This window comes from Antennarius striatus, chromosome 24 (genome assembly GCF_040054535.1).
Source record: "Antennarius striatus isolate MH-2024 chromosome 24, ASM4005453v1, whole genome shotgun sequence".
Taxonomy (NCBI): Eukaryota; Metazoa; Chordata; class Actinopteri; order Lophiiformes; family Antennariidae; genus Antennarius; species Antennarius striatus.
The window spans coordinates 6,774,594-6,786,116 of record NC_090799.1 but is presented as its reverse complement, the minus strand read 5'-3'; the positions used below and the strand labels follow the sequence as shown (position 1 = coordinate 6,786,116).

At 46.2% G+C, this 11,523-nt stretch overlaps 3 protein-coding genes across 3 annotated transcripts; 2 read left to right on the top strand and 1 right to left on the bottom strand.

Annotated features, from left to right (window-relative positions):
- The first annotated feature begins 590 nt into the window (after positions 1-590).
- tbx19 (T-box transcription factor 19) lies at positions 591-3,959 on the top strand. The gene is made up of 8 exons (XM_068309733.1): positions 591-849; positions 1,028-1,304; positions 2,453-2,587; positions 2,755-2,816; positions 3,022-3,080; positions 3,231-3,413; positions 3,578-3,719; positions 3,794-3,959. The coding sequence occupies exons 1-8, from the start codon at positions 656-658 to the stop codon at positions 3,957-3,959; spliced, it is 1,218 nt and encodes a 405-aa protein (XP_068165834.1). The 5' UTR covers positions 591-655.
- Positions 3,960-4,741: 782 nt separating this feature from the next.
- On the top strand, positions 4,742-8,164 carry pcid2 (PCI domain containing 2). Its single transcript, XM_068309565.1, has 14 exons — positions 4,742-4,834; positions 5,112-5,167; positions 5,271-5,360; positions 5,440-5,579; positions 5,671-5,712; positions 6,098-6,152; positions 6,256-6,359; positions 6,801-6,876; positions 6,999-7,140; positions 7,226-7,326; positions 7,407-7,480; positions 7,556-7,681; positions 7,749-7,872; positions 7,977-8,164. The coding sequence occupies exons 2-14, from the start codon at positions 5,132-5,134 to the stop codon at positions 8,064-8,066; spliced, it is 1,200 nt and encodes a 399-aa protein (XP_068165666.1). The 5' UTR covers positions 4,742-4,834; positions 5,112-5,131; the 3' UTR covers positions 8,067-8,164.
- An 80-nt stretch (positions 8,165-8,244) lies between these two features.
- Positions 8,245-11,281, bottom strand: prozb (protein Z, vitamin K-dependent plasma glycoprotein b). Its single transcript, XM_068309563.1, has 8 exons — positions 11,191-11,281; positions 10,446-10,606; positions 10,321-10,345; positions 10,027-10,194; positions 9,811-9,942; positions 9,654-9,730; positions 9,431-9,569; positions 8,245-9,364 (listed from the first exon to the last, which is right to left on the bottom strand). Exons 1-8 carry the CDS (start codon positions 11,276-11,278, stop codon positions 8,688-8,690), a joined length of 1,467 nt encoding a protein of 488 aa, XP_068165664.1. The 5' UTR covers positions 11,279-11,281; the 3' UTR covers positions 8,245-8,687.
- Positions 11,282-11,523: the final 242 nt, after the last annotated feature.

The following is an 11,523-nucleotide window of genomic DNA, read 5'->3' as shown; positions in this document are numbered from 1 at the left end:
GTCATAAAGCAAAGCTGACACTAATAAAAAAACAAAAAAGAAATAAAGTCCTGTCCTCTTGTCAAAAGCTGCATGTACTAAAAATAAAAGCTTAGAATCAACAGAAAAAAACAAAATCGAAGAACATCGAAGTTTAAACAAAATTTAAGCCTCCAAATCCTGATGAGTAAAATCCCGTTTTTATTTCGTACTAAAATATCTCAAAATATTGAAGGCTTCCAGTGGACAAACGATGAGTCAAACATTTGAATTAAAAGCTGTTGGGAAACTTCAGGATTCACTGGAATAAAAACTTGTGCAAGAAAGACATTTGAAACACTTGGTAATTTACAAAATGTGATTGTCACAATTATATTTATTTATATTTACAAATAAGTCCAGAAACACTTTTAGAAGTTAATTTTCCCTGACGAGACAGGGAGAGAAAATCTTTGTCTCTTTGAGATGTTAAGTTGTGTGTCATCAGCACAGAAGTGAATATCGTCTTGGTAACGGTTAAAACTGGTTCCATGTTTATTATGAGTGAATTAAGGGTCCATTTTCTGCAGCCTCAGCGTCTCAGTGTGTCTAGATGAAGGTGGAGGGGCCACAGGAGGACTCCGCCACTGTCTCCTCGGCAGACGGGACCGCCGCCGCTGCCGTTCGTTCCGGCGCCATGATTCCGGTTAACCCCGTCTCCACGGAGCGGTGCATGTCCCGGCTCCTGAGCGCGGTGGAGAACGAGCTGCAGGCCGGCCGGGAGAAGGGCGACCCGACGGAGAGGGAGCTGAGGGTGGCCCTGGAGGACGTCGAGCTGTGGAGGAAATTTCAGCATGTCACCAACGAGATGATCGTGACGAAAAACGGACGGTAACCATAACGACTGTCTCTTTGTGTTATCAAGTTGAATCATGGTTTCCACGCCAAGCTGGAGATGATCTGCCAGTTCTGTGGTTCTGTTATTATTTTCATCTTGTATGACAGGAAGTAGCCGGTTAGCTTTGTTAGCATGTGTGCTAATAACATCTCTGAACTTCTGTCTGTACAGCCGGATGTTCCCGGTGCTGAAGGTCAGCGTGTCCGGGCTGGACCCCAGCTCCATGTACTCCTTCCTACTGGACTTCGTACCGGCTGACAGCTGCCGCTGGAAGTTCGTAAATGGAGAGTGGGTGGCGGCCGGCCGGGCGGAGGGGTGTGGTGAGGGGCGGGGCCACGGTGGCATCTACATCCACCCTGACTCCCCAAACTTTGGAGCTCACTGGATGAAGGCGGCCGTGACCTTTAACAAGGTCAAACTGACCAACAAGGTCAACGGAGGAGGACAAGTAAGTCTCTGTTTGTTATTTTTGTTTGTTTGTTTGGTTTTTTGTTTCTTTCTTTCTTTCTTTCTTTCTTTCTTCCTTTCTCTCCTTTTTCCTTTTCTTTCCATCCTCTGTGCTTCTTCTTCTTCTCTCTCCTCTTTTCCATCCTCGTCTTCTATGACTTTTCTTCTTCTCTTCATTGTCATTTATTTCTTCTCCATACTTTTCTACTCTCCGTCTTCTACCCATTATCAGGCTCTCCATGTCAAGAGTGCCTCTTCCTCTTTCGCCACACTCTCTCTCACTCTCTCTCTCTCTCCTCTCTCTCCTCTCGGTATTGAATTGGAGTGGGCGAGAGACTACCACCTTAATTGTCCACTTCAGTCCCTCTCCCCGCTCACTTCACCTGCTCGCCCCCTCGTAACCACGGGAACGGGATAAACAGCTCTTAATTGGCCGGCAGCAGTTTAATGCACTTCCTGTGGAGAGCTACACACACACATACACACACACATACACACACACACACACACTCACACACACACAGCATGAGAAACACTACAAAATTGGCAATAGCGTTGTTTATATTTACCCCATTATGCTATCCAGAGTTGCGGCATTGGAACAGAGAGCTCAGCCATAATGAAATAATTGCTCAGCTTATTTGTGCATTATGGTAATTATGTTTTTTACTAGGAAATTAATTTACCCATCATGCTTCAGATGGACGAGAGAGGTAGAGAGGTAAACTATATTCAAACACACACACATACACACACACTCCAGCTAATGTGGGCACTGCCAGTGTAAACACACACAGTGTCGGGGGTCAGATGTGAAGCCAGCCTCTCAATCTGAATAAAAAACAGTTTGTTTTTGTGTGTCTGCCTGGAGATCTCCGATTGGTTAATTGTGGCTCGTTAGTGGGGGGGGGGGGGGGCTGGAGGGTTGATGGAGAGATGGACAACAGATGGATGAAAGAGTGTTTGGGCCCACAGACAAAGATGGCTCCACTCCACGCTCTCTCCTGTGGGCTGACTCACCACAGCTGGATTCCAGCTCTGTTTCCCCATCGTTCTAAAGTAAACAGCAAACTTTCAGTTTGGGTCTGGTTCTGTTCAGACAGGACCAGTGGGACCGGGTGTGTCAGGTGTGAATCTGTGTGTCTTCAGATCATGCTGACTTCGCTGCATAAGTACGAGCCTCAGCTCCACATCGTGTGTGTCGGCTCCCGCCATCGCCTGGTTTCCAACGTTTCCTTCAAAGAGACCCAGTTCATCGCCGTCACCGCCTACCAGAATGAGGAGGTGCACAAAACACACACACACACACACACACACACACACACACACACACACACACACACACACACACACACCCGGTTCACACTGCCTCAGCTAAAGGCGGAAAGCGTGACAGTAGCAGGTCGATCAGCAGGTCCCGTTTCAGACTCATGTGTGTCGTTTCTGTCCAGATTACGGCTCTGAAGATCAAATACAACCCGTTTGCTAAAGCCTTCCTGGACGCTAAGGAGAGGTAACGTCTCACCTCACAGAGATGAACCTAACACTGGTGTTACTCCCAGCTCTTAGCATTTCTCACAGGAATACCAGAGATATTAGCTTTAGCTTGTGACTGTGAAGCTGCACTGTTGCCCTCATCTGGGGTCACATGAGAAATATACCCGAACCAAATATACATGCAATGAGTGCTCAGAGGGCGTTTGATTAAACCTCTGCAGGAACCCAGGCGGGCGGGGCTTACCTGAGTCATTAGAGGGCCGTGCTGGGATTCAGCCCTGTGAGTAAACGTTTCACTCCTCATATTAAACTACAAAATATTTTTACATACGATATGAATGATATTCATGAATAAATTTACAAATATTGTCAGATCGGATTGATTTAAGGATTATTTTTTTAATCCATTTTCGATGTGTGTGTTCATCAGGCTGGTCACTCTGCGCGGCCGGAGGAGGAGGAGGAGCCTTTCCTTACAGCAGCAGCCTTCCTCTGACATCACATCATCATCACCACGGTTACAAACACTACGGTTACCCCGGGCGACACACACCTTACCCCACTGCAAACGTGCCACACCGCTCCCACTCCTCAGGTAACCACACAAGCAGAAGTTCTTCTCTGCTCAACTGTTGCATGTCTATATTGCATAATTGTAATCTAATATTGTAACTGTACAGTAACCTAATATTTAAAATCATTTGTTTTTAAACTTTTAATTGCATTGTAATTAAAATGCAGCGTTAATTTGCATAATGCCTTTTGTTCTGTGTGAAGGTGTTCACATGTTATCAGATGGATGGAGCAGCTCCTCCCCTCGACCAGCCTCCTCCTCCTCCTCCTCTTTGTCTTCTCCATCTTCCCTTCCCATGGCGACCAGCACTCCTTCATCTCAGCCTCCTCCTCCTCACACCTCCAGGTGAGGTACCACACAGCATTCAATGATGAGAACAGTTAACGATGAATCCAGACGTAAACACATGTGTCGTTCAGTCAGTATCCCTGCCTGTGGACCGTCGGATGCGGTGAGCTAAGCCCCTCCCACTCACCCTGCACTGCTTTCCATGGACCAATCAGCAACGAGAGCCTCATGCAGTCTCCAGGTCACTGTCGAGTGGGTGGTGCTGTTTGGCCATCTGGATCCGCCCCCTCCTTCTAAGGAAGGATGTGATTGGTGGAACGGAAGTGACGATAACCAGGAATCAGAAAATTAGAAAAAACTACTGTCAAATTTATCAAAATTGTAAAATAAGAAGCTTTTTACAAAAAGCAGTTATCACATTGTTTATGTATTGTGAATTTCTGTGTATTTAATAGTGCATGTACTGTATGTTTACTGTTGTCTTCAGGTATCTTTTTGAATATATAAAAAATAAAATGATAATGAACTAATGCTTCTCTTTGCATATGTTTTGATATAAGACTTAACATGTTTTGGTCATTTCTAACATTTCACCTGCGACTACTGTATGTAATTTAGACATTTTTATTTAATTAACATTTAATTATTTTCAGTGATACTTTCTGAAATATGACCTGTCTCATCAGTTGAGTTTCACATTTTTTTTACTTAAATGTTTTATCATGTAATAAATGTGCACTCCGCTGTTTTAATATTAACAATACTTTCGGTACTCTAATTTCTATTTTTTTTAATTTTCGTCTATCTTCTCCTATGTACTATAACTCTATATTTATATTTATGTTGACTTATAAGTAAGCAACATTTTTTACATGCATGTAAATGTGTCCGAATGTAACTTCTTGAGGTGTTGTGTTTTGTTTGTTTTATACATTAATCATAAATTGATTGCATCACATGAAACAGGATTTTCTTCGGTTGGAAGAGAAACATCGTTGTGATGCAGCTCAGTCAATACCTTTACTGTGAAGTGTGTAGCCTTTTATTCTGAAATGTCACCGGAAGTCTGTCTCAGCAACCCGGATGTTGTACGTCCCCGAAAACTGTTCGGGTTGCACTTAGAATGAGCCGAAATCAAACAGGTTTATGAAGGATTAAAGCGAGTTAATGAGGTTTGTAATCTGTTATATTTTCTTTTGACGTATATTTTTGTGTTAAATGTCTCAAAATAAAAATCTAACACATTTTTGAAAAAGTAATTTGGGGAAAAACGAGTTTGTGACATGCTAGCTGAAGCTGTGTCTTTTAAGCCTGTCATCAATGAATCGGTTATTTGTTGAGGCCCAAATAAGAAATAAATTAAATTAGTCATATTTTATGAAAATATTGGGATCTTTTATAATGAAATTGGGAGTTATCTCTTTCCATTGCATTTTTTCATCTTTTCAGGATTGACGTGGTAGAAAGTCATGGCTCACATCACTATCAACCAGTACCTACAGCAGGTAACAGCTTTCAGTCCCTGTCTCCTCCGACACAGTCTATCCCATCTGAACTACGGCTCCCACAGTATTTGTAATCTTCTTCGTCGGTGTTTTTCTCCTGCAGATTTACGAAGCCATCGACAACCACGAAGGCACGTTCTGTGCCGAGCTGCTCTCCTTCAAACATCCACATGTCGCCAACCCTCGGCTCCAGGTGAGACTCAGGTGGCTGTGCGTCACATGCCTTTGGATGGGTCCTTGCATGCGGTTACACTCCCGTACGTATTTTTCAGCTGGCCAGTCCAGAAGAGAAGTGCCAGCAGCTCCTGGAGCCACCGTACGATGAGATGGTTGCAGCTCACCTCAGGTGTACCTACGCTGTGGCCAACCATGACTTTGTAGAAGCCTACAAGTTCCAGACTCTTGTTGTCCAATATCCTTCATAATGACAACAAACACACTTACACACACAGTCACAATGCAGTTTAAACCAGTAATCTATTATGGTCTCCTTGACCACTCACGTCTTTCCTGAGAGCTTTCCAGTCCCATAAAGAGGAGAACTGGTGAGTCCACGAATGTTCGTACGATACTGCATTAGCCTAGTTTAGCACAAAGACTGTAGGGAGAAGCTGCTGGTTCATGTTAAGGCTCGAATATTTCAAAGACTGTTGGATGGATTTTGATAAAATGGGGCGGAGACATTCATATTGCCTGCAGGATGAGCTGAAGTTGCCATGGTGATCCTCTAGGTTTCATGTAGCGCCACCATCAGGTCAAATGTTCAGTCACATGTCTAAGCAATAAACTCCTAAGTAAAATCCTGCTTGGAGACAGTGTAGTTTTGGATATGAGATGCTCTGGAGGTTGTTTCATGTCTGAAGGAGCTGGTTTGAACAGACTTCCTCTGAACGCACCATCATCTCGGCATTTGTTGGTTTGTGGTTTCAGGGCTCTGCCGGTCATGTTCGCCGTCGCTCTGGATCTCAGGATATTTGCGAACAATGTAAGAACTGAAATGAACAGCAGAGGGCTGACCTGCAGTCAGCTGCTCACGTCGGGATGACTGTGTTGAATCTTAACATCGTCATCTTTGGACGGGTTTTCAGGCGGAGCAGCAGCTGCAGAAGAAGAGTAAAGGTCAGCCAGGCGAGATGCTGGAGAAAGCAGCAGAGCAGCTGATGAGCTGCTTCAGGGTGTGCGCCAGCGACAAGTCAGTGCTTCATTTAATATCTATTTATAGCATTTAGATCCTGAACTATAAATTAATTACCAGAAAAATGTAATATTTGGAATATAAGGTCTTAATGGGACTTTCTGACAAATTTGTCAAGAACATATTTTTTACATAAATTTGTATATATGAATTTTAAGTTGTATAATTTTTATTAAATCTGGAATTTTTTCGCATGCAAAACGAACACGCAAGTGTCTGATTGTACACCTCGGGCTTTTCAGGAAAAAATATCAACCTTCTGATATAAAAGTCTCAAAAATCTGAAAGACCAAGTGAATCAAATGCGATCCACTTGGCTTTAAAGGGTTAAATTGGTTGAACCAAACAATTAAAGTCTTAAATTAAAATCATTACTTGAAAATATTTTCATCCCTGTGACAAAATTCAGCATGTAAATGTCATCACCATCGTTTACAGCCGCGCCGGGATCGAGGACTCTAAGAAGTGGGGGATGATGTTTCTGAGCAACCAGCTCTTCAAGATCTACTTCAAGGTGTGACCCGATGGAAGTGACTGATGTATTGGTTCATGTGTGAGAGAGTTGGGTGGAGCTGACAGAACAATCAGCGCCTGTTTTCATTGGAGTTCCTTCTGTTCCTCCGGCTCTGGACTCAGATCAGTAAGCTGCACCTGTGTAAGCCTCTGATCAGAGCCATCGACAGCTCCAACCTGAAGAACGACTACAGCCCCGCTCAGAAGGTCACCTATAAATACTACGTGGGCCGTAAAGCCATGTTCGACAGCGACTTCAAACCAGGTGGTGCCAACATGCAGTTGTACTCTGGTGTACTTCTAACTTTTTGGTAATTGTTAACTAACGCTGTGTGTTCTTGTCTCTGCAGCGGAGGAGTTCCTGTCCTACTCCTTCCGCCACTGCCATCGATCCAGTCAGAAGAACAAGAGGATGATCCTCATCTACCTTCTGCCCGTCAAGATGCTGCTGGTCAGAGACGCGGCTGGTACCAGTCAGCACCAGTCCAGCCTCCAGTGAACCCAGTTTGACCAACGTTGTCTGTGTTTCAGGGTCACATGCCGACTCATCAGCTCCTGAAGAAATACGACCTCATGCAGTTTGCTGATGTCACCAAAGCTGTGAGGTAAGTGCCCAGCTGGAGGCAACTGGGACAGGAAGTGACAACACACCGACGTTCTCACCGGTGATTGTTTTTCAGCGAGGGGAACCTGCTGCTGCTGAATGAGGCCCTGACCAAACACGAGACGTTCTTCATCCGCTGTGGGATCTTCCTCATCCTGGAAAAGCTGAAGATCATCACCTACAGGAACCTCTTCAAGAAAGTGTGAGTCCCGGACGCGGCCGGCGGCGAATGCCGCTTGTGACCGCGCCCTCATGGCGTCTGCTCGCAGGTATCTGCTGTTGAAGACGCACCAGCTGCCTCTGGACGCCTTCCTGGTGGCGCTGAGGATGATGCAGGTGGAGGACGTGGACATCGACGAGGTGCAGTGCATCCTGGCCAACCTCATCTACATGGTGAGGACACGCCCGAGTGGGTGACACACCTGGAGTCCCACACAGGAAGTGGACACACACTCACCTGCTGTTGTGTTGTCTTCTTGTTTCCTGTTGCGTGCCAGGGTCACATCAAGGGTTACATCTCCCACCAGCACCAGAAGCTCGTGGTCAGCAAGCAGAACCCATTCCCTCCTCTGTCTTCAGTCTCCTAGACCACATTACCCACAATTCCTTCTGGCTGGGATGCCCCACATCGATTAAATTTTTTTGTATTTTGTTTTATAAAGCAAGTGTTAAATAAAAAAAAGTACTGGTTTGTATCACGTGGATCTGATTCATTGCTGGTTTTCCTGAAGGTTTTGGACAGGGCATTGTGGGTATTGGAGTCTTTATTTTTAATATACATCACATCAGCAGTAAAGTTGACACACTTTTTGAACTGAGTTTTAAAATATTGGTCTTACATTTCATTTATTTTTTGATCATAAATTAAATTTTGGTGATGAACAGACGTGAGATTATTCCTGATGGTGTGAACCCTCTGAAAGAGATCAGGGGTTCTAAGAGATGAACTACGAAAGTTACCGGGTCAGTTTTGCATGTTGATTTTACCATGGCAACGCCTCAGCTGGTCTGGAAAACAGTTGATAAAACGCTGACCTTTCATGAAATCTTTACGGTCCTGGATGTCAGTAAAACTGAAACACGATAAAAACCAGTCTAGAACCAACAACCTGCTCAGGTTGGCCCCGCCCCTCTCCTCCGTCAGGTCAGCGTGACGACACCGGTTTGGTCCAAGGGAGGAATTCTACCGTTTAATGATGAAGGGTGTGTTAGCGATGCTCAGGGTACTGCCTTTCTTGGGGGGTCATGTGATCCTCGGCGGCGGTGAGTCTTGGTTTGATCCAGCGCAGGTAGCGTGAAACCTTTGTGAACACCTCGCCGCCACCATCGCAGTCTGCCGTTGATGACATCAGCAGCCCGGTCAAGAACGCCGTCCCATGATTCAACGTGGCCATCGGCGTCCCCGGCAACGGCCCCCCACAGGGCCTGCTGCCGGCCACCGACCTGGGACCGACCCCGCTTGAGGGCTGAACGGAGCCGGTGCCAGACTCGGTTGCGTTTGTCGTCCCGTTGTCGTTGACGACGGGCCCCCTCAGCCGCTCCGGGGCCACGTTGCGACTTCCTCCCGGTTGGCTGTGCCTCCTCATGCAGAACATCTTGTTGCTGAGCGGATGCGAGACGTTCAGCTGACCGCGACACTCGTCCAGCGTCATGTAGGCCAGCTTGTGGGTCCCACCGTACCCCCGCCTCTTGGTCACGCCCACCTTCCCAGAATGCATCAGGATGTTTTCGCAAAAGTCCTTAGTGGGCAGACAGAGGTGAAAAAGGGTAGGGCCAAAGGGCAAGGGGCTGGCCAGCTCCAGGAGACTGAGGTCGTTGTCAGGGTGATCAGTACGGAAACGCTCGTGGATGTAAAAGGCTTTGACACGAAAGAGCATATTGTCACCTAGGAGACGAGAAACCTGTCAGAAAAGATAAATATTTAACTGATAAAGTAAAGAAGCTTCAGTACCCGTGACCACGTAGAAGCTGGAGGGCTTCTGGTCCAATCCCGGACCGGTGAAGAGGCAGCGGGCGGACGTCAGGACGGAGAACCGACCCAACACAACGCCCCCACACAGCTCCACCCCGACGCTGTTCAGCAGGGACACCTGGAGACGGAAAACAAACCTGAACCACACCTCCGTCTGACCGACAAGTAAATGCCTCGCTGTGATTGGCCGTGATCCTCTCACCTGCCAGGGACACTTCCCATCGCGGCACAGGGGGGTCGTGTTGCGGCTGTCAGGAAGCCGTCCACAAGGATACCCCACTGAGGACACCAGGAGCGGAGGTTTAACAGTTAGAGTGGGTTTTAATGGGTGTGTGGCGCTCAAGGCGGGGTCATCGTACCTTCTGGGAGGCAGCTCCGCCCATCGGTATGTAGTTTGAATCCTGGCATGCAGGAGCAGGTGAAGTGATGGTAGGACGCCATGCACAGCTGGTGGCAGGCCGTCGGACCCTCGGTGGGACACTCGGACACTTCTAAGCAAAAAATACAAAGGAGGATGTCAAGTGGCCACGCCCTCCATAGAGGCGGAGCCTCTTTGGTTCCATGTGTGTTCCAACCTCGTCTGATGGTCTGGGAAAAGGAGGGCGTCTGTCTGTCATCCTTTGGCGTTCCCAGCTCACAGATCTGGCCGTAATGGGGGGCGGAGCAAAAGCATTGGAACCCGCCCACTTTGTCGGTGCAGTTCCCTCCATTGAGACAGGGGTTGGGCTCACACTGGTCTCCATCTGCTCTGAGAAACAGCCGATCAGTGTGATCGATCCGAAAAAAGGAATCTCTGAATAAAGTTTGAGAGGTTTTAAAAGACGAATTCTATGTTTGTGGGTTTAAAGGTGGCGTGAAGGAACTCTCACCGTAGTAAACGGTCCAGAAGGCGATCTGGAAAAGAACCGGAACCAGTTTGAGCACCAAAGACAGAGAGTGAGGAAGTCAGCCTGATTCTCAACAACCAATCAGTGATGAGTTCTGAGCGTCTGACCGTCTTCTCGGTGTCCTCGAAGTACTCGCGGGCCTCCTCGTAGTTGCACGTCTCTTCGTAACACTCGCGCTCTAGGTTCCCCTGTAGGATCTCCTCCACCAGGTACATGTTGGCCCGTTTGGACCGCAGGAACATGTCGTGGGCCCGTGGGGCCTGAAACACTACAGACACAGAACTGATCGAACACGTAGCAGAACCTCCTCATCGGAACCCGTGGCCCGGTTCTCCTCAGGTCCGACTCAGTCCATCAGAAACCATCAGATTTAGTCGCTCTTATTAATAATTGAAGGAAGGATAATTGATGACTTTAAGAAACATGAATTATTAATACAAATTAAATTCCTACATTTTGCGCTGGTGTAATGTTTGTATTTGATTTTACTAAATATTATTATTTATGTGTCTTCTCAGTGTTTAGTCTGCATTCATTCTGTATTTATATTGACATTTATATCATGCAGTGTCTTAATGACAAAATCACACTTACAGTTCATGATACAAAATCCTCCATGTAAAGTGGAAATAATGCACTGATGTTATTTTGCTGTAATTCCAACTTATTGATGACTAATGCAGATGTGTTTTGGCAGAAACAGCTCAATAAACATTTAAAAATAAACGTACGACAGTTAACTGAATATCAGTTGTTTCTGCCTGCCGAGGATCTCCTTAAAATGAGATTAAAATGTGAGCAAAACGAAGTCAGTCATCGTGGAGGTGAAAGGTTAAAGGTCAGAGGTCTTACCTTGTCCTTGGACATGGAGGAAACAGCTGAGGAGGAGGAATAAAAGAGTCGAGGCTCGACAGCAAGCCGACATGATTCTAAACACCATGACTCTAAGTGCGCTTGGACCACACACACACACAAACACACACACACACGCACACACACAAACACGCACACTCATGAGTCACGACTGATGCATTAAACCGGAGACATGACGACAGCTTCGTGAGTTTATTTCGGTCTTTATAAAAGTCCTAAAGTTTATGTAAAGCTTCAAATGTAAAATCATTTTTTGACATAAACAGATATTTGTCTGTTTACTCTGGGACTGGTGTGGATTGGATAAACACA